At 36.9% G+C, this 23,942-nt stretch overlaps 1 protein-coding gene across 2 annotated transcripts in view; it reads right to left on the bottom strand.

Annotated features, from left to right (window-relative positions):
- PRKN (parkin RBR E3 ubiquitin protein ligase) overlaps positions 1 to 23,942 on the bottom strand; it is a gene marked incomplete at its 3' end in the record, with an annotated part of 1,244,701 nt that overhangs the window by 973,561 nt on the left and 247,198 nt on the right. For both annotated transcript variants that reach the window (XM_082855877.1, XM_082855878.1), the window contains exon 2: positions 13,366 to 13,529. In XM_082855877.1, coding sequence (XP_082712003.1) covers positions 13,366 to 13,529 — 164 coding nt within the window. The remainder of the gene's footprint in view (positions 1 to 13,365; positions 13,530 to 23,942) is intronic.

Here is a 23,942-nt window from a genome sequence, read left to right as displayed (position 1 = left end):
TAGAGGAAAATATAGTCAGAACACTCTATGATATAAAGCACAGCAAGATCCTTTTTGATACACCTCCTAGAGAAATGGAAATAAAAACAAAAACAAATAAATGGGACCTAAAGAAACTTAAAAGCTTTTGCACAGCAAAGGAAACCATAAACAAGACCAAAAGACAATCCTCAAAATGGGAGAAAATATTTGCAAATGAAGCACCTGATAAAGGACTAATCTCCAAAATTTATAAGCAGCTCATGCAGCTCAATAACAAAAAAACAAACAACCCAATCCAAAAATGGGTAGAAGACCTAAATAGACATTTCTCCAAAGATATACAGATTGCCAACAAACACATGAAAGAATGCTCAATATCACTAATCATTAGAGAAATACAAATGAAAACTACAATGAGGTATCACTTCATACCAGGCAGCATGGCCATCATCAAAAAATCTACAAACAATAAATGCTGGAGAGGGTGTGGAGAAAAGGGAACCCTCTTGCACTCTTGGTGGGAATGTAAATTGATACAACCACTATGGAGAACAGTATGGAGGTTCCTTAAAAAACTAAAACTAGAACTACCATACGACCCAGCAATCCCACTACTGGGCATATACCCTGAGAAAATCATAATTCAAAAAGAGTCATGTACCACAGTATTCACTGCAACTCTATTTACAATACCAGGACATGGAAGCAACCTAAGTGTCCATCAACCGATGAATGGATAAAGAAGCTGTGTCACATATATACAATGGAATATTACTCAGCCATAAAAAGAAATGAAATTGAGTTATTTGTAGTGAGATGGATGGACCCAGAGTCTGTCATATAGAGTGAAGTAAGTCAGAAAGAGAAAAACAAATACCATATGCTAACAGATATATATGGAATCTCAAGGAAAAAAATGGTTATGAAGAACCTAAGGGCAGGACAGGAATAAAGACGCAGATGTGGAGAATGGACTTGAGGACACGGTGAGGGGGTAGGGTAAGCTGGGACGAAGAGAGAGAGGTGCATGGACTTATATATACTACCAAAATAGATAGCTAGTGGAAACCACCACTTGGCACAGGGAGATCAGCTTGGTGCTTTGTGACCACCTAGAGTGGTGGGATAGGGAGGGTGGGAGGGAGACACAAGAGAGAGGAGGTATGGGGATATATGTATATGTGTAGCGGATTCACTTTGTTTTAACATAGAGACTAACACACCATTGTAAAGCAATTATACTCCAATAAAGATGTTTAAAATTAATGAATGGATATATAAAATAAAATAAAATGAAATAAATTTTCAAAAGCTTATTTTTTCCCCCTTAGGGTACTCAATTTTATTATTTTTTAAAATTTTATTTCATTTATTATTTTTATACAGGAGGTTGTTATTAGTTGTTTATTTTATACATATTACTATATATATGTCAATCCCAATCTCCCAATTCATCCCACCCCACCCCCCTGCTTTCCCCTCTTGGCGTCCATATGTTTCTTCTCTACATCTGTGTCTCTATTTCTTCCCTGCAAACTGGTTCATCTGTACCATTTTTCTAGGTTCCACATATGTGCATTTATATATGATACTTGTTTTTCTCTTTCTGACTTACTTCACTCTGTATGACAGTCTCTAGATCCATCCACGTCTCTACAAATGACCCAGTTTCATTCCTTTTTAAGGCTGAGTAATATTCCAATGTATAAATATACCACATCTTCTTTATACATTCATCAGTCGATGGGCATTTCGCTTGCTTCCATGACCTGGCTATTGTAAATAGTGCTGCAGTGAACATGCGGGTGCATGTGTCTTTTTGAATTGTGGTTTTCTCTGGGTATATACCCAGGAGTGGGATTGCTCGGTCATATTGTAATTTCATTTTTAGTTTCTTAAGGATCCTCCATATGTTCTCCATACTGGCTGCATCAATTTACATTTCCACCAACAGTGCAAGAGGGTTCCCTTTTCTCCACACCCTCTCCAGCATTTATTGTTTGCAGATTTTCTGATGATGTCCATTCTAACCGGTGTGAGGTGATACCTCATTGTAGTTTTGATTTGCATTTCTGTAATAATTAGTGATGTTGAGCAGCTATTCATGTGCCTCTTGGCCATCTGTATGTCTTCTTTGGAGAAATGTCTATTTAGGTCTTCTGCCCATTTTTTAATTGGGTTGTCTGTTTTTTTTTTCTTAATATTGAGCTGCATGACTATTTATATATTTTGGAGATCAATCCTTTGTCCGTTTATTTGTTTGCAAATATTTTCCCCCATTCTGAGGGTTGTCTTTTCACCTTGTTTATAGTTTGCTTTTAAGTTTCATTAGGTCCCATTGGTTTATTTTTTATTTTATTTCCATTACTCTAGAAGGTTGGTCAACAAAGATCTTGCTGTGATTTATGTCAAAGAATATTCTGCCTATGTTTTCCTCTGAGATTTTTATAGTGTCTAGCCTTACATTTAGGTTTTTAATCCATTTTGTGTTTATTTTTGTGTATGGTGTTAGGGAATGTTCAAATTTCATTCTTTTACATGTAGCTGTCCAGTTTTCCCAGTACTACTTATTGAGGAGACTGTCTTTTCTCCATTGTATATCCTTGCCTCCTCTGTCATAGGTATCTGACCATAGGTGCATGGGTTTATCTCTGGGCTTTCTATCCTGCTCCATTGATCTGTATTTCTTCTTTTGTGCCAGTACCATATTGTCTTGATTTCTGTAGCTTTGTAGTATAGTCTGAAGTCAGGGAGTTTGATTCCTCCAGCTCCGTTTTTTTTACCTCAAGATTGCTTTGGCTATTTGGGGTCTTTTGTGTCTCCATAAAAATTTTAAGTTTTTTATTCTCGTTCTGTGAAAAATGCCATTGGTAGATTGGTAGGGATTGCATTGAAGCTGTAGATTGCTTTGGGTAGTATAGTCTTTTTCACAATGTTGGTGCTTCCAATCCAAGAACATGGTATATCTCTCAATCTGTTTGTGTCATCTTTGATTTCTTGCATCAGTGTCTTATAGTTTTCTGAGTACAGGTCTTTTATGCTCCTTAGGTAGGTTTATTCCTATATTTTTTATTCTTTTTGTTGCAATGGTAAATGGGATGGGTTCCTTAATTTCTTTTTCTGATCTTTTGTTGTTAGTGTATAGAAATGCAAGCAATTTCTGTTCATTAATTTTGTATCCTGCAACTTTACCAAATTCTTGATTAGCTCTAGTAGTTTTCTGGGGGCATCTTTAGGATTATCTATGTATAGTATTATGTCATCTGCAAACAGTGACAGTTTTACTTCTTCTTTTCCAGAGTTTGGTATCTAAGCTTTAAAGAGTGCTTTCATATAAAATTTTTCATTGTACTATGACAATAATTTCAGGCTTGTTACAATGGCTTGGTAAGACCGAAGAAGAAAAAGGTAGAATTGAGATGAGCAATCTTTTGGTGTAGAAGCTTTAGGGTGAATGGTATAGAAACAATCTTGTGTCTTGGATTTTTCTGTAAAGGATAATGACTATATTAAATAAAGTCTTAAACAAAGCCAGGTCAACTGGATGATGGAGTTTGAGTCCAAAAATAGAGAAAACAGAACAGAATATTTGAAATGAGGACTTCAGTGACAAGTAACAAAATTTCACAGTGTGGAATCGCTCCTCTTTCATTTATCAGGTTTCCAGGTGAACGTTTTCTCTAACCATGAGACAGGCTTTGCCTTTTATACTCCAATAAAATGTATCCTAGGTTAAGATCTGGGGGATTGGTTTGTTCCAGAGTTTCACTCCCCCACAGATTTTCTACCTTGCAATTTGAGCACAATAAGGGCAATGGAATTGTCTGTGAGACATGAGCCTGTTAAATAAATCCACACACTATATCCTCAGCCTCTTATAAGCTAAAAGAATCTTTTTTTTTTTTCTTCAAGTCTGCGTTTATTCATGGCAATCCTCAAAGATGTTTCATGAGTCCGCAGGGGCACACAAAAGTCAAGACTACCTTTCAACAGAAAAATAATATTTCTGAGCGTTCTGAATTATGCAAAGAGGTAAGTAATTCAGAGATTCTTTCTGACACATATAAACAGCCAGACACAAACAGACAAAATAAGGGTCTTTCTGAAATGAGCACTTGCTCTGTATAGATTACCATCTATTGATTCTAGACCCTGACATTTTGCAGTGCTTACCAGCTGCCACAATAACATACCAGTTCTTTGGAGGAACTCACGTGTATATCTACATTTTACCTACATGAATGGGGCTAGCAGTCAGTCCCATTAGCAAGTCAACCCTTTGGGGAAAATTCTTGTATTCTTCCTGAAGTGTCTGAGAGTCTTATTTACACAACTGTACTCTTAGATACAATGAAATCATGGTACGATTGCTCTTAGTATAATGCTGTCTAACCTGGCTTCCTTTTGTCTTACAATCAGGGAAAAACAGAATTTTAAGTAAAACATATTAGCCATTTACACCGTCATCTGCAGAATTCCTCTTTTATATACAAACAAACAATCATGATGGAACTGCATTCTATGTTCTAACCTAGCCTCTTTTTGTCTTATATTCAAGAGGGAAAGTAAAAAGAATTTAAATAAATTTATTTTATAACTGAAACCATTTCATCCCTAAATTCCTTCTATTATATAAATGTATGGTACCAATCAAAGGGGAGCAATATTTACGTGAATGTTTTCTCTAACCATTATAACCACAACGGTTAAATGAGGTGCTCATTTTTGCCTAAAACTATAGTATATCACTCTCAAATCAATTTGGAAAATGTACAATTAGAGTACACAATTGTTATGAACTGTTTATTTTTCTTTATTTGAAATATTTGGTAAAGGCTTTGAAAATAAATACTAATCATGTCTATTCAGACCCATAAGGTGCTAAGGAGGCTGTTTAAGAATTCAAAAAAAAATGCCTTAATACTTCTATAAGTTTTGTTGACTTGTTGACTCATTATGAACTAATCTTTGTCTCTGTGAATCAGCTAAATTATTTTCTAAATTTCTTATGGTGAAAATCATATTAATAAATACTGTTCCGTTAAAATAGATGCAAATAACAAGCTTGTTTATTTTCTATAGGAAGAGAGAGTTTCTATTCCTCTGTAAAAGAGGGTAGAACTTATGTTTTTCTGTGTTTTTTAAAATTAAACTTTATCTTGAGATGCTTGTCGATGCACATGTTGTTGTCAGAAATAACACAGAGATATCCTAGGAACTCTTTCCCAGTTTCCCCCATGACAACATCTTACGGAAATATAATAAATCATCATGATCATACTATCAGCATTGGTATAGTCAAGATACAGAATATTCATCACCACAAGGGTCCCTCCTCTTGTCCTTTTTACTGCCACACACTCTTTTCTTCTTCCATACCCTCCTTAGCCTCTAGTAACCATTCATCTCTCCTCCATTTCTACAATTTTGTCATGTGAAAAATGTTCTAGTAATGGAATCATTTGGAATGTGACCTTTTGGTATTGGCTTTTTTTCACTCAGCATAATTCTCTTGAGGGACTTCTCTGGTAGTGCAGTGGTTAAGACCCCGCAGTACCAATGCAGGGGGCCCGGGTTTGATCCCTGGTCAGGGAACTAGATACCACATGCATGCCGCAACTAAGAGTTTGCATGATGCAACTAAGGAACCTGCCTACCGCAGCTAAGGAGCTGGTGAGCCACAACTGAGGAGCCTGCCTGCTGCAACTAAAACCCTGTGCAACCAAATTAATTAAGTAATTAATTAAATATAAAAAAATGATAATTCTTTTGAGATCCATCCAAAATGTTGTGTGTATCAATAGTTATTGAGTTTTTTTATCACTGAGTATGGTATGGATGGACCACAGTTTGTGCAATCATTCACCTGTTGAAAGACATCAGTATTGTTTTCATTTTTTTGCTAATATGAATGAAGCTGCTACAAACATTCGTGTATTGGTTTTTGTGTCATATGGTAAATTCAAGTTTAGCTTTTTAAGAAACCATCACACTCTCCTCCAGAGTGGCTGTACAGTTTTATATTCCCACTAGCAATATATCAATGACTCAGTTTCTCCACATCCTCACCAGCATTTAGTGTTGTCACTATTTTATATTTTAATCTTTTACCTATCTTACTGGTTGCTCTAGTGCTTATACATTCATAACTTGTCACACTTTGCTGGGGTTGTCATTTTATATGTTCAGGTAGAGTATAGAAACCTACTCCCTTTATGTCTCTTTATCTCCCTGTTTATATTTGTCTCAAATAGTTCCTCTAAATACATTTAGAACCACATAAGACATTGTTATAATTTTTTCTATAATCCTCAAACATAATTTAGAAAACTATAGAGGAGAAGGAAAGTCAATTGTATTTAACCATACTTTTGTTTACTGTGTTCTTCCTTCCTGATGTTCCACAGTTCATTCTTCTATCATTTTCTTTTGTATTAAAGAACTTCCTTCTTTGATTCATTCTTTTAGGGTAGTTTTCCTGGTGACAATTTCTATTAGTATTTCTTCATCCAAAAATATATTAACTTCTCCTTTATTCCTTAAAGATATTTTTGCTGGGTATAGGTTTCTGGATTAAAAGGTTTTTTTTGTTTTGTTTTTGTTTGTTTTGTTTTTTTTTTGTTTTTGTTTTTGTTTGTTTTGTTTTTTTTTTCAGCACTTGAAGAATATTGTGCCACTCCCTTTTGACCTTCATAGTTGCTTATGAGAAATCCACTGTCATTCAAATTGTTTTTTCCATTATGGGTAGATTGTACATTTTCTCTAGCTGCTTTCAAGACTTTTGCCTTGTATTTAGTTTTCAGAAGTTTAATTATGATGTGTGGATTTCTTTGAATATATCCAATTTTGGATTCTCTCAGCTTCATTAATCTGTAAGTTTATGTCTCTTAAAAAATTTGGCAAGTTTTCAGCCATTATTTCTTTAAGCACTTTTCCCTACCTTCTTTTATCCTCTCCTTCCAGGACCGTGATGACACAATTTTAAGTGTAGTTTTATAGACCCATATGTTTCTGAGGCTCTTTTTTTCTTTCTGTTTTTAGTCTATTTTCTCTCTGTTCAGATTGTGCAATTTGTATTGTTCTATCTTCCAGTTCACTAACATTTTCCTCTGCCTCCTCCATTCTGCTGTTGAGCCCACCCAGTGAGCTTTCTATTTGTTACTATATTCTTCAGTTCTACGGTTTCCATTTGATTCTTCTTTATATCTTCTATTTCTTTCTCAGACTTTTTTTCATATTTCAAGCATGTTTATAACTGTTCATTGAAGCATTTTATCATGCCTGCTTAAAATATTTGTCAGATAATTCTAACATCTCTGTCATCTTAGTATCAGCAACTATTGATTGTTTTTTTTCATTCAGTTTGAGAGCTTCCTGGTCCTTGGTGGTTTTCTTTTGATATCTGGCCATTTTCTCATTACATTATGAGACTGTGGCTTTTATTTAAACTTTCTATTTTAGCTTTTTATGACACTACTCCAGCTGCAAAAGGGGGGTACCACTTATTACTGCCAGTGGAAACAGAAGTCCAAGTTCTCCACTTGGTATCTGTTGACACCTGACATGAAGTAGGGACTCCTCATTATTGCTGTGTGGTAGTGATTTCTAGCCCCACACACAGTCTCCACTGGCACTGTGGTAGAAGTGGCCTGATGGTGGAACTCTACTCAATACCCTGTAATGGCCTATATGGGAAAAGAATCTAAAAAAGTGTGGATATATGTGTGTGTATAACTGATTCACTTTGCTGTACACTTGAAACTAACAACATTGTAAATCAACTGTACTCCAAAAAAATTTTAAAAATCTAAAAAATGTACACATGAGTAGAGTTAGGGGTCTGCTGATATGCTTTTCCCTATCATCTGAATTTTAAAAACTAACATATATTAATTCTATAATCAGAAAAATATAGCCTAAGTATATTAAAAGGGAAATAATAATGTTGGAAAAAATTTAAAAAACATTAAGAAAATATCAACTTTCAAAAATTTAGTTAAGCAATACTTACTTATCTTAGAGGAAGTTCAAGGAACATTCAGGGTATTCATAACACCCTTGTGAAGTTTTTAAAGTTTCAAAACTTAGCAGGTTAATTAGAGATATGAGCAAAACAATATATAATATTTTTTTGAAATAGGTAAATATTCCTACAGATTTCCAAAACTTGAATTTGTTAGTCATTGGACATAGTTTACTTTATCAGTGAAAGCTGGTTTTCACTACTCTCAAATTTTGAAATGTATATGGTGTATATCACTAAAAACATAGCCAATTAAATAAGTTGGCTTTTAGGGTCATTCATTTTTCTTTAGTATTTACAACCTAAGCTATTAAAGTCTTAATGTCTCTGGTCTTCCAAGCTCAGATATTGTTATATCACAAAGATTAACGGGTAATAAACTGATGTCCTTTAACACTTATTGCAAAATGACCTATTTCATGAAAAGATGGTCTCCAAATGTGTATATACATTTTAAAGATCATAAAATTGAATATTTAATGAAAGGAATTTTTGACCATCCACCTGAATGAATCCTTTTATAAAGCAAACATTTCTATGTAAAACAAACATATTTTATTTTCTACCTTGTAAGTCTAATTCATTATTACAAAGATAATAAAATAGAATAACTTTCCTCTAACACTAATTAAATATAATGAGGTTTCTCATATCCTGATTGTGATGGTGAATTTTATGTGTCAACTTGACTGGGCCATGGAGTGCCCAGAAAGTTGGTCAGATATTAGTGTAGGTGTGTCTGTGAGGGTTTGCCCAGATGAGATTATTATTGGAATCAGTAGATTGAGTAAATCAGATACCTCTTCTCCCCCAGATAAGTGGGCCCCATCCAGTCAGTTTAAGGCCTGAACAAAAGGTTGAACCTCCTGTGAGTAAGAGAGAATTCCTCCTGCCCAACAGCCATCTAGCTGGGACACTGGGTTTTTTTGCAGCCTTGGACTTGAGCTATAAAGCATCAGCTCTTCCTGGGTCTCAAGCTTACCAGCCTTCAGATTGAAAGGACACCGTCACTTCTTCCAGTTTACAAGCCTTCAGACTCAGACTGAAACTAAGCTTGTTGACTGCAGATCTTGGGACTTGTCAGTCTCCATAATATGTGACCAATTTTTCGTTATCTTTCTATATATCTATTGGTTCTGTTTCTCCAGAGAACTCTAATACACAGGCTAATAACCTATACTGATATTAATAATAATAATAATACAACTCATGTGAATACAGTGAATTCTGCTCAAACAAAATCTTACATAAATTCTCAAGTCCCTGTAATTTTAAGTTAGTCTAATTTCAAAGTTCATCAGTTTTAGTATATACAACTACATTAGAACCTTATTTTCCTTGTATAAATTTGAATAATAAATTGAAAACTATGTAGAGGTGATTTCAGACATTCTTGATATGCAGTGTGTCAGAAATGAAGGATAGGAGAAAGAGTGACCCATCATTTGAATAGGCCCTGAATACTCTGTTGCAAGAGCTGACAATAACTCTTTACAAAGAAAAAATATCAATTCACTGTGAATAATGTCAAAGACTAATATTTTATATTGCATACTTGTAAGTATAAGGAAAATGATAATATGCACAGAAACATTGCTTATGAAGTAGGAAAAAATGTATAGCTCTTTCCAATTCGCTTCGAACAAATATAGTGTGTGGCAGATATCTACTTTATAAAAATATTAACTTAAAAGCAATAATACCATGATGAAACTTTGCTGAACAGTACAGCCATAGGTGTCTATTTTTACTAAATACTAGAGGAACGGTAAAGTTTTTTTAAGCTTACTAAATTCAAATTTTACTATTCTTAAGTAAAACCTGTATATATAAGGTTCAAACATTTATTTATAAACTCCACAAAGTTCTTTTTAGTTAAAATGTATAAGTATTACACACACACACACACACACACACACACACACACACACACACACCCCTTTACTGCCCCAGTAAAATATGCATCCTATTATCATTGCTTTAACTGTTTAAATTATTGCAGATATACTCATCATAATTCATAATGGAAAGTTGTCATGTTATTTAAGGTGATCACTTAGACCCTGAAGTAACTGCCTAATAATAATGATGACAATCATGATAGTGATGATGCTAATAAATGCTCACATTTAGATAGTGTTTACTATATGTTGTACTCTGTTCTAAGAGTTTTACATAAATTAACTTAGTCCTCACAAAATCCCAATGAGATGGGTATTATTATTATTCCCATTTTACAAATGAGCAAACTGAAACACAGAGAGGCCATATTCTCTAAGTATATAAGATACCTTTTAAAAAATTGTTTTGCCTTAATTTGTAATATTAAAAACTAGATACTTCCTAAATATAATATAAACACTCTTATTACAGAGAATTATCTAGATACTTAGAAATGAAGATTATACAACAACATGGAAAATGCCTACGATATAATATTAAGTGAAAGAATTCAGAATATAAAATTGCATTCTCACGCTGATTACAACTGTATAAAAGTCAGCCATGCACACAGTCAAGGGCTAGGAAATGTACAACACAGTGCAGGATCTGCTGCTCCTCCAGGAACTCCTTCTGTCTCTCCTTCCCCTCAATGACCAGCTGGGCAGTGCTCATTACATAGTCCCATGATTCATACTGAACCCCTGAAATCTGGCTTTTTCCAACTACAGTCTTGGCCTGGAGTCCTGAAGGTCCCTAATTCACCACCACAGTCACCAAGTCCAAAGGCTCTTTTCTTCAACATCCTCCATCTTTTCACAGCACATACTTTTTTTTTTGCGGTACGCGGGCCTCTCACTGTTGTGGCCTCTCCCGGCTCCGGTCGTGCAGGCTCAGCAGCCATGGCTCACGAGCCCAACCACTGCGCGGCATGTGGGATCTTCTCGGACCGGGGCACGAACCCGCGTCCCCTGAATCGGTAGGCAGACTCCCAACCACTGCGCCACCAGGGAAGCCCAGCACATATATTCTTTACCAGTAATTTTCTTTTCCAAAGTATCTTCAGAAGTATCAGTGGATGGATGATGCCTCTTTTACTGGCTCCTCCCCTGCTACCTAACACATTTCCTGCGCCGCTGTCCTCTGTACCTTGGCAACTGAATCTGCTCCAGTAACCGCAATATTTACCTCCATGTAAGTAGTCCTCAAATATAAAGCAAGCCCTAAGCAACACCTAAAGCAACACCTAAGTTCAGCTGCCTGCCAGCATCTCCCACTGGCATTAACTCTTGTCATGGATGAAACTCCTCATCCTGCCCATGATCAAACTGGATCTCCAGACTCCTATTTCTCTCCAGGGCACCCTATTTTGCTCTAGATCTCCATACATGAAACCTCAATGTCACATCGGTCAAAGCTCTGTAAAATACAGCTCCCAACTCCCTTCTTACCCCATCTTCAGCATCTCCTCTAGGTTCTAAAAGAATAGGAACCTATGATTGTTCCCAAGCACACCCTATGCTCATTCTCCATGTCCAGAATCCTACTCGACTTTCAATTCATCCATGAAGTCTTTCTTGGTGACTTTCACTCAGATGTGTTTTCTCCACCTTTAAAATTTCATAATACTTACATTTCAGTTTTCATATGGCAGTTATCATGTTTGACATCCTTATGTTATAGCTATTTGGTTGAGCTGCATGAAATTGCTGACAGTTTTAACCTATATGGTTCAACCTAATATTTCTGTTGATTTTAGAGGCCGTAAGTAAACAGCAGTCTCTACAAGAGTAGGGATGAGTTTTGCCTTTCTTTGGGATCCCCTGAGAAGCCCAGAACATTGGAAGTGTTTGTCAAAATAAAGAATCTTAATCAATCTATCTATATATCTACATTTATATCTATATCTTATCCATATCTATCTATCTATCTATAAAAATCAATTGTCTGTAGCAATTAGTGTAACCTATCAGCTCCAATGGTAGAGGTGAGAAGCTTTAGAACCTGAAACTTCAAAACTTCTGGTAACATAAAATACTTTGGTTCAAGAAGCTGTTTTAAAATAATTTATGAAGGAAACATTCTTGGATTTAGAGTTTGGCAGGTACAGTAAAAAAGCTTTTCAGTTGACTGAAATAAAAAAAAATCAAAACCCTTTTTAGCACGGGCACTTCCCTTATAAAAACAAATTGCCTAAAAGCAAAGCACAGCAGTTTGTGCACAGTGAGCACGTGCCTCCTGCCGTCACAGGAGGGGTGCTGGAGAAGGAGGGAATGATTTACATTTCTATAGCTTCTTTTGTACGCCCAGATTCGAAAGCATTTCGCAAAGCAGTAAACATCATCACCAAGAAGAGACAGTGACAGGATGTCCATAAAGTAGGGACTCTGAGTAGAGACACAGCAGCGCCCGCACAGCTGTAAACAGAAGCGCAATTCATCTGTGCTGGCTAAGAAAGGGGGAAAATGTGTCTGCAGGGTTCGTCAGCATCACCTGAACCATCCACAGAAAGCAACTCGTTTCTTATACTTTCTCAAAGAATGACCTCAATCCATATTGAGTCCTATTTGCTGGCGTCCTCAACAAATTACAGGTCTCCACTTCTAGGTGACGGCACTGCTCATCAATCGCCTACCCAATTCTCCCCTTCTCCTACAGAAATCACTGTTGTGAATGAAACACCCAGATGAAAAGGATATAGCCCTTTGACGGTATCTGGAGCCGTATAGGTGCCCTGAAAGCATTAGGAACAGGAGAGAAAACACACACTGCTCTCTCTCTAATGTTTCAGTGGCCCATTCTAGGAAAAATGTTACTAAAGCTTGGAGAAATTGAAAACAAAGGTGGACTTTTGCTGTGCGTCAGTCTTCCTTCACCACAGCTTGGGCACTGCGATTCTGACAGGGCAGGGAGCTCTCAATCCTGCTGTGAACGGCCCTGAGCCCTGTACCTCCCCTACTGAGCCCCAGCAGCAGACCTAGGACCATCCTCCAGGGGTCACAATTGGGTTACACATTCCTCACAGCACAGTGACTGAGCAACCTGATTTGGAACAATTTATTTGAATCCTTCTTCATTAAGATTCAAATGGAATAAGTAAGGTAGAAATTGAACAGACAGAGAAATTGAGCCTTGCTTCTCCTGTAGTCAGTAAACATTTATTCACTAAGCCCAGTCTGTGTGCTCTCTCTCTTTTCCCTCTCTCGCTCACAGTTATTCTTCCAATCCTTCGGGCTTGCTGTTTTAATGCATAATTAAGAAGGTCAGAATTAATGAAGCGGTATGGAGTAAAGTTCAAGGAATCCCCAGGCACTATTTATTCTATTAGATCTCAGGCATGAATGTCAGCTTGGCAGCAGAAGCAGCATAAGCAATGGGGTTGGCTGCATCCCAGGAACGATCCACTAAGGGAGACTCACCCGCACTGTCAAGTCATTCCTCAGCTCCTTCCCTGCGAAAATCACACGCAACTGGTCAGCTGGAACCCCCTGTTGCTTAGCAACCACCTCCTTGAGCTGGAAGATGCTGGTGTCAGAATCGACCTCCACTGGGAAACCATGGCTGGAGTTGAACCTGACAAACACTGACCAAGAAAATTGGAGGGGAAGAAAAAAAAAGTAAGCATTACTCAAAGCCCTTAAATGGCAATAGCAACATTTCTAAACTGATTTACCCATCACCCACCCTTTGATTAACAGCATACATTTTCTTTCACTTAGAACATAAAACTTAATGCTATGGAGTAACATTTGGAGAAAAATGGAATTTCTCTGTGGGACTTCCCTTTCATATATTAGTCAGTGACCCGCAAACAAAATTGCATGCTCCCTTTGACATCCATCCTAGGAAACAGAGGGACTCGAGCAGAACACTTGCTTGATTGGAATTGTAAGATTCCCATGAGTTTATCGAAGAGATTCAGCTCTTACAGCCTGTACAAACTCACACTGCCTCTACAGTGCCCCTCTTAATAAAAAATCAAATGCATTGTGTTAGCACCCATGGTACAGCAATGGAACAAAATCAAGCCACTTCGCAGTGGTTGAGAGTCCGCCTGCCGATGCAGGGGACACTGGTTCGTGCCCTGGTCTGGGAGGATCCCACATGCCGCGGAGCGGCTGGGCCCGTGAGCCATGGCCACTGAGCCTGCGCGTCTGGAGCCTGTGCTCCGCAACGGGAGAGGCCACAACAGTGAGAGGCCTGCGTACCACACACACAAAAAAAAGCCACTTTATAGATCAGAGGGAAGACTCAGCAGAGCCCTAGGCACTGGTGGTCCCAGCCAAAAGGCTTCACTGGGTCTTATGGAAATATGTATTTGCCCTTTCTTTTGAAACTAGTGATATACCCTTTCTCTTTTTGGAACCACCGTTCCCCTCAAGGACCAGGCTGGAACCTCACAGTCTTCTCACATGCTTTCTTCTCACTGCCAACTGCCCCGCCACCTCAATGGCTCTCGCATCTGCCCTTTCCTTCCACTCCTTCTGTCACTACGCTCATTCAATCACGTCTAGATTCCTGCAACAGCCTCCCAGCAGGAGTCTTAATATACTCTCTTCACCTCCGAAATGTCCTACACTGTTCTGCAAAGTAAACCGTATTAATCTAGAGCCCTCGCTGTGTCGTAGCCCTCAAATCCTTTAAAAGCACAAATCTTTCAAACTAAATGCTCCCAAAAAACATATAACAGAAAACGCCTGCCCCCAGCCCTTGCCTCTGTTCACATCACACCCTTCCTCACCTCTGCCTTTTGAAAGCCTGTTCACCTCCACGATCCATCTCCAATGTAACCTCCTCCAAGAGGCCTCTCGCTATCAGCCCCCTCAAGACTGACCTCACCCCTTCAGGGCTCCAGTGGCTTTTACTGTGTACGTCTTACAAGACTTGCTACATTCTCTCATGGAAGCAGTACAGCAGAGGTGACAAATACATCCTCCAAAGTGAGAGGACCTATTCACCAATTCCTGTAGGTCCCTTATCAGCTCAGGAGACTGGGGTAAACACATTAACCTTCACTCTTTAACTCTCAGTTCCCTAATCTTCAAAATATAAATAAACCACAGAGGGTGTTCTATAATACATTAAGTAATATTTATAGTGTTTATAACTATCAAATAGTTACTTTCAAAAATAACGAATATGTGTATATGTCTTTGGTATATATTTTACCCCTTTAAAAGATTATACACTCCTCAAGGTCAAGCACTATAGCTTATTTTCTGCTGTATCTCCTTTATTTAATTTTCTTAATAAATAAATAAATTAATTTTTTATTTTTGGCTGCGTTGCTTCTTCATTGCTGCATGCAGCCTTTCTCTAGTTGCAGCGAGCTGGGGCTACTCTTCAATGCGGTGCGCGAGCTTCTCATTACGGTGGCTTTTCTTGTTGCGGAGCACGGGCTCTAGGCACGTGGGCTTCAGTAGTTGTGGCACACGGGCTTAGTTGCTCCGCGGCATGTGAGATCTTCCCGGACCAGGGCTCGAACCCGTGTCTTCTGCATTGGCAGGTGGATTCTTAACCACTATGCCACCAGGGAAGTCCCCGTATCTCCTTTAAATGTAACATTATCACTTACTAGTTCTAAATTCAAATGTGAGATGGCCCACCAAATAATAATTATAATAAAATAATAATTACAATGCCAATAATATTCAAGCAGTTACTATGTGGTAGAAGTTGCACATTACATATGCTATTTTAAGCTTCCTGATGATCTGGTAAGGTCAGTATTATTATCCTTATTTAATAGAAAGTAAATGAAGGCCTTGAGAATTGTAATCACTTTTTTAAGGACATCAGCTACTTTGTAATGGAATCACAATTTAAACTCAGTTCAATCTACCTCTAAATCCCATTGCATTTACTATAACATGCTGCCTAAAATCATCTCAGAAGAAAAGTTCACATTCCTTTTCCTTATGATAAAAAAATTACAAAACACAACAGCAAAATAGTCTTTATAACATAATTCAGATAGCCTCTATACAGGTTAGCAGTAGAAAATGAGATTTAAAAAATAAAATCTCCAGTGAAGAGCTAAGAGCAAACCACAATGAACAATATTTACAAGACACAATGAGATAAAAATGACACCAAACTGAGAGTAGATGCCAGAGATGACACCACAGGAGCAAAAACCTGACATATTTTACCAGCACACAAAATATTTAGAAAGAGTAAGAACTGGAAGTGACAAAAGTGTTCCAAATAAAGAAAACTGATTGAAAAAAAAAGAAAAGAACAATTACAGAGGAAAAGGTGCTTCTGATATACTTTTAAGTAGATGCCATGTGACACTGTTGAAAGTAGAGGAGGAGAAATAAAAATGTATCGGAATCCCTTGAGGTATACACCTGGCATCCTCTGATCAGAGACCATAAGACCAGCAATTCATCAGATAAGACATGGCGACAAGTGAGTGGCTATAAGGGACAAAAGGTATGGTCCCAGTTGCAAACTGGATTTTCTAGTAGTGTGAATAGACTTTTTTAAAAGAAGTAAACACCATTGGGGAAGAAGCAGTTGAAAACTATACAAAGGCTACTAAAAAAAGGAATAAATATTCCAGGAGATCTGAAGTTGCTGATCTTCTGCAGGGGTTCAAATCATGGGAATTCCACCTTAAGGACAAGAATTATAAAGAAAACTAAAGGAAAAAAATCTGCAAAAAACATACTAGATAACTCTGTACAACTAATGAAATCATTATTATCTAAAAGCCTTTTTTGGTGGGAATGTGAATTTGTACAGCCACTATGGAGAACAGTATGGAGGTTCCTTAAAAAACTACAAATAGAACTACCATATGACCCAGCAATCCCACTACTGGGCATATACCCTGAGAAAACCATAATTCAAAAAGAGTCATGTACCAAAATGTTCATTGCAGCTCTATTTACAATAGCCAGGACATGGAAGCAACCTAAGTGTCCATCATCAGATGAATGGATAAAGAAGATGTGTCACATATATACAATGGAATATTATTCAGCCATAAAAAGAGACGCAATTGAGCTATTTGTAGTGAGGTGGATGGACCTAGAGTCTGTCATACAGAGTGAAGTAAGTCAGAAAGAGAAAGACAAATACCATATGCTAACACATATATATGGAATCTAAGAAAAAAAAATGTCATGAAGAACCTAGGGGTAAGATGGGAATAAAGACACAGACCTACTAGAGAGTGGACTTGAGGATATGGGGAGGGGGAAGGGTAAGCTGTGACAAAGTGAGAGAGTGGCATGGACATATATACACTACCAAATGTAAAACAGATAGCTAGTGGGAAGCAGCCGCCTAGCACAGGGAGATCAGCTTGGTGCTTTGTGACCACCTAGAGGGGTGGGATAGGGAGCGGGGGAGGGAGGGAGATGCAAGAGGGAAGAGATATGGGAACATATGTATATGTATAACTTATTCACTTTGTTATAAAGCAGAAACTAACACACCATTGTAAAGCAATTGTACTCCAATAAAGATGTAAAAAAAAATAATAATAAAAGCCTTTTTTCCTTATAAATAGAAAAAAGTTTATGAGCTTAAGTTAAATTTGGATGAACTGCACCAATACTTTATAAATGAATATTTTTGAGCAGCAAATCAGAAATGTAGTATGAATTTTCTGATGGAAAGACTGATCAAATACATAGCAGATATTTGGCCAACTAAAATATTGGTATGGATAAGAACAAACATCTTAAAGTGACCTGATAAACAGCCAAATGCCATTATATGGAAAACAGCTAGTGTTTAATGGCAGTACCATAATTTGCAGTGGGTCTCCATCTTTTTCTGACCCATGTGAGAAATGTGTATGTTCCGTCTGTTCTAATCCTGTCATTTCAGCCATGATTCCTAAAAGAGAGGAGGAGAGAAGCACCCAACCCTCCTCCCCTACTACCTCTTTAAGAGTCATAGAAAGCAGAATGCCCTTAGAGCCAGGACAAAAGAAATTGGAATCCTGGTTGTGCCAGTTGCTAATTTTATGACTTAGGACAAATTATCTGTTCACCTGGATTCTTAGCTTCCTTATCTGCTAAAATGGAGATAATGTATACAACATAAGTGCCAGTTACAAAGGATTTGTTGAGATTATGGATGTATTAGGAAATTTTGGAAAGAGTCCTTAGTATATTACCTTGTACTCTTGGTACAAGGTAAGTTTGTTTTGCAAAACTAGTTTCCTAATTTTAGTCGCCTAGTGGAGGTAGCACTCATTAAAGAAGCTTCCACTTTTGTATTATAACTAAGGTAGATTAAATAGGAGGTGAGAAGAGCTAAATTAAGTAGCCTAATTTTTTTTTTTTTCTGCTCCTCTTCATGATCCAGACAACTTCCAAGAACAGAGACATGATAAAGAATTTAGCTTATCTCCATGTTCTGAGATTTAATTATAAATTAAAAGTTTGGGAATGCTTGTTCTGATGACACCTATTATAGCACCAGAAATAAACACCGTGTCACTAAACATTATCCATTATGTGTATTATCAATAAGCACCATAATACAATGATAAGAAAAAGATGATGAGCCACATTCACACTTACTTTTTATGTTATCCTTGACCAGGGTTCAGAAGATCCAGAGGATAAGAAAGTAACTGGGAGGAAGGAGGGGGAAGGAGTCATAGGTTGATGGGCACTTACTTATATTTTTCTCAGGGCTATTCTACTTGTCCTGTCTGATTGGGGCCTAATTTTTTAGTTATAACTATAATAGTTTCATCAATGATTATGGTCCTTGTAGGATTCTGACTGCCTTGAAAGCAGCCATTCTACTCCTCCTACACTGAGACTAGTCACAGGATTGAGGTGGGGTGATTCACCCTTCCCCCCCCAACTCCAGGTGTGAGCTCTCATTAATTAGCACAACCTCATCCTCTTTGTCACAGTGACTGGCTCAAAGATGGACATAAACCAGTCAGTGCCTGGTGTTCCCCAGGTCATAGTGATTGACTCCCTAGAATAGAGGTGATCCAAGGTAGGCCAACCCAGAGAAATCCAGAACTTATCAAAGGCTTAGTGAAGAAGTGATTTTAGATGTCATGGAATATCATGTGAGCTTAGACATTTTCGCTGAGAGAATCAAATGAAAACAGAGCCCAAGATAGACCATTGCCATCAGAGTATAAATGGGCTCATTGCTTTTCGAGCAAGACAATTCCTCCTCAAGAGAGAATACCCTAAGCTCTGCAGGATGTTTAGCTCCAGCTGCAGCCCAGTAAATATCAGGAGCGCACTCTAATAACCATGGTGAGGTAGTTTCTTCTTTACCTTTGAGAAATATCACCATAGTAGCTTCTACCCCAAACAGACAAACCTTGTCCTCACATTCCCCTCCATTCACTATCCCACTTTTCTGCACAGAATATTCTACTGTGAACTTCTTACAGTTCAGTTTTCCATTTCTTTACTTTCCGTTCTTTTATGAACTACTCTTGAAGACTGCTCTTGGTATGACCTCCACGTTTCCAGTCAAGGTTGCTTTTCTATTCTTCTCATATTTGGCCATTCAGGGACATTCAGTAAGGATCTTGTTCCAATAAAACTTTTTTTCTTTTGGCATCTGCCACTAAGCCCTCCCAGTTTCCCTCCTACAACACAGGACATACTTTCTTAGCTTCATCTATCAGATTCTCTTTTTTTGTTCGACCTACTGATTTTAGAGCACCCAGAGGTCTGCTTGAACTCTCTTCTTTTCTGAGCGTCCTCCCAGGGTTGTATTATCCAAGCTGCATGTTTTATAATTCTTGGGCAATTTAATATATTTCAATGGGGATTTTTCATTCACCATGATTTTTACTTTATATTCTTATTTTAAAATCCAACTTTCTCACAACTATCAACCTCAGACCATCCTCAGAACAATGTGAGTCCATGGAATTATCTAATCCTTAGAACCAATTCCTACATTCTTCATGTTATAGATTTTGCTCACAAGAACTACGCTGAACATGTATTTAACAACTTACATATAGAAATCTCAAAATCCTTATATAAAGGTGAAATTAACCTCCCACAAATCACACAGTATATCTTCAGTATTCAGAAAGTAAAATTTGTTTTAATCCTAATTTCTTGCACTCATAATTTAAACCATTTATTAAAGGACTGCAGCATATTAGGCATTTTTCATAGGACTCTGCTAGTAAAAAAATTTAATATACTTTAAATCATTAAAAATTAGTTTAAGAAATGATTACAAAAGAATATGTATGTGTATTCATATATAGGTATATATGCATGTATACATACGTGTGTATATCCAAATTAATAAAATTACTGTGTGTGTATATACTTTATATGTATAAGTATATAATATATACACATATAATATATATACATATACCTGTTAGTCCATAACATCTTAATATTAGTCTAAGAAACAACTATAAAGATGTGTGTATATATATAAATGTATATATGTAAATATAATATATTACATATATGTGTATATCCACACACATATATTTTACACAAACACACACACACATACAGTATTTTCTAAACCTAGGTAAATGAATGACCAAATTGGGTACTTTAGTGTTTGTTTTAAACTTGAATTTTAATGACTTTTTTCTTAAACTGAGAAAAGCACAAAGTATGATTCAGCAAGAACATCTACCATGTAGGATTAAAGTAAGTAGGGGGTGAAGGTGTGACCAGCTCTTAAAAATTACTAATATTAATAGTTTAAGAAAATCAAACACTTGTTTTGAGAGAGAACCATTATTATATTCTGATTATCGCAGAAAATTAACAAACGCAAAATCACCAATTAAGGAATAATAGACACTTGCTATCTGGTCATATAAGTAACTTCTAAGTTCAGAGGAAAAAGTTAGAAGAAAGCTAACTGCAACATCTAGTAAAGTTACCCTTCCTATACAACAGATATAAAGAATAACAACAAAAAAATGTATCCAGGTAATGGTCTTGTGTAGGTGTATCAAATATCCTTAAAAGGACAAACTGTGAATATATTCTCTGGCCCTTAAGGGTTACCTTCAACTGACAATGTAAAGCACAGGCCTCTGCTTGAGAATGCAGCCTCAAACTGTGATGTCGAACTCCCACCAAGCAGAGTAGAGAACTCTGGTAACAATGGAGCCCATCCAGGTTGAGTCAGGGATCAAGCTCAACTGGTAGAAATTCCATATCTCAGCCATGTTTACCTCCCCCTGCCCCCTTATTTTGTATCCTGTCGTTCAAAGTGTTGCACATTAGCGTAATGCATATGGTTTCTCTTGAGTGAAGCTATTAACCATCAGGATGAGAAGATTGTGAAATTATCCTCTGGCAGCAGAGAATAGATAGATTTTGACTTCTATAATTTCTTTTCTAGAATAAAGTCAAATGATGTCATTGCTTTGAGTCCTACTTCATTTCTAATATAATCTAGTCTATACTAATCTATTCCTCCACCCAATGAATAATAGTGAAGAACAAAGCTCTAGAATTAATCAGCATTTTTGTAATCACAGCTCAATATTTAGCAACCTTGTATATACAATCTAACCTTTATTGGGTTGTTGCAGGATCCAGGTCACTATTAGCTACTACTATTTTTTTTTAAAAACTATTAGTTATAACACATAACTTAATGTTTGATTATATGCTATCTGGTATCATTCTTTATTAGTTTCTTACATAATTCTTGATTTCTAACTATCTTTTAAGTTCTAATCAGAAACTTCATTTAGTCTCCTCACCCTCACTATCACAGTGTTAAACAGATAGAGGCCAGAATTTTTGCTTTTTGTAATGACTGAGTAACATGTCAGAACAACTCCCTGCATAAAATGAAGATTATAAAAAAGAATCAACTGGAAATTCTAGAACTAAAAATACAATATCTGAAATAAATATTTATTAATAGATTTAATAACAAAATGGAGATAAAACAGGGAAATGTTAATGAAGAATAGAGAGAAGGGAGCTTTTTAAAAAATGAACAGAGCTCAGGGACTTGGTAGGTAATATCAAATGGTTTAACATATATATAATAGTAGTGACAAAAAGAAAGAAGAGAAAATGGGGCAGAAAAATTATTTGAGACATAATGCCCAGAATTTTAAAATATATGATGAAATACATAAATGTACATATTCAAAATGCTCAACAACGAAAAGCAACATAAATTTGAATAAGACTGTGTCAAGGCACATCAGAGTCAAACTATTGAAAGCCAAAGATAAGGAACAAGTTTTGAAAGCAACAGGAAAAGAGATTCCTTCACATAGCTTAAACTCATCATCAAAAGCAATGGAGGCCAGAAGTAAAAGTATAACATCTTTAAGGTATTCAAATTAAAAACAAAAACAAAAACACTGTTAAACACAGAATTCTACATCCAGTAAGAATATCCTTCAGGAATAAAGGCAAAATAAAGATATTTTAAGATGTAAGAAAACTAAGAAAATCTGTCACAAGCAGACTCACCCTATAAGAAATGCTAAAGAAAATTCTTCATACTACAGAGAAATTACAACAGATGGAAATGTAGATCCTCAGAAAGGGATAAGAACATCAGAAATGCTAAATGCCTGAGTAAATACAGAAGACAATTACGTGGGGATTTTTTGCTTTATTCATCTTAATTTCTTTAATAATATAATTGCTTATATGGACTGAGTTTAGTACCCCCCCCAGCCAAATTCATATGTTAAAGCCCTAACCCCCAATGCAATGGTATATGGAGATGGGAGCTTGGGGAGATGGTTAGTTTTAGATAAGGGCATGTGGGTGAGGCACTCATGAAGAGATTAGTGTCCTTATACCAGAAGAGACACCACAGAGTTTGCTGTCTCTCCTGCCATGTGAGGATGCAGTAAAAAGGAGTCTGTCTATAAGCCAGGAAGAGGGCCCTCCCCAGAACTTGACCATACTAGAACTCTGATCTCAGACTGCCAGCCTCCAGAACTGTGAGAAAATAAATTTCTATTGTTTAAACCACTCAGTCTAGTGATAGTTCATTATGGTGCTGAGCTAAGAAAACATTCAACGCAAAAATTAAAAAGTTTCATGAGGAGTCCAAAATACATACAAATATAATAAATATGACAACTACAGCATAAAGAATGGGGGATGGATATCAACCATTTCTTCTACATTTTGGGTGGAAACTGGTGCATTATTAACAATATTGACTGTCAAAATTTAAGAATATACATTATAATTCCTAGAATTAAAATTGAAATGAATAAAAATGTTGAGCCAAAAAGCAAATAAAAATTACAAGGGAATTCTACAAACTACTGAATCTTCCAGAATCAGCAAATGAGTATCAGAGGAGCAAAACTGGAAAAGTAAATAGAAAACATATAATAAAATGATAAACTCAAATTCAATCATTTCAATAATTACATTAAATTTTAATGAAATAACACTTCAATTAAAAGGTAGAGACTGAGGCTTCCCTGGTGGCGCAGTGGTTGAGAGTCCGCCTGCCGATGCAGGGGACATGGGTTCGTGCCCCAGTCCAGGAAGATCCCACATGCCGCGGAGCGGCTGGGCCTGTGAGCCATGGCCGCTGAGCCTACGCGTCTGGAGCCTGTGCTCCGCAATGGGAGAGGCCACAACAGTGAGAGGCCCGTGTACGGCAAAAAAAAAAAAAAAAAAAGATGGAGACTGTCAGGACAGAACAAGGTTGACACAACTATGTACCTCCTACAAGAGCCACATTTTACATACAAAGACAGAAAGAGTATGGAAATAAATGAATAAAAAAATGCTGAGCAAAAAAGTATGAGAAGGCAGGATGACAATATTAATTATCACATGGATTCAAATACAAAATTCTGAGGGAAAAAAAAAGAGGTACTGAATTGTGGTGTCACCATTTGAGATGGGAGAAAAGGCTCAAATATCACACTCTGCATCCTCCATTCCTTCCTTTCTTTGAGTTGGGAGATGTACCTGGTACCTCATTTAGCCAGGCTTGGAATGTATGGGTCTTCCACTGCTCCCAGCCTCTCTGGATAGAGATAGACGACAAT

Source organism: Leucopleurus acutus (genome assembly GCF_964270905.1).
Source record: "Leucopleurus acutus genome assembly, chromosome: 15".
In the NCBI taxonomy this organism is placed as follows: domain Eukaryota; kingdom Metazoa; phylum Chordata; class Mammalia; order Artiodactyla; family Delphinidae; genus Leucopleurus; species Leucopleurus acutus.
The sequence above is the reverse complement of the archived record's forward strand: the minus strand, read 5'-3'. Positions and strand labels throughout refer to the sequence as shown.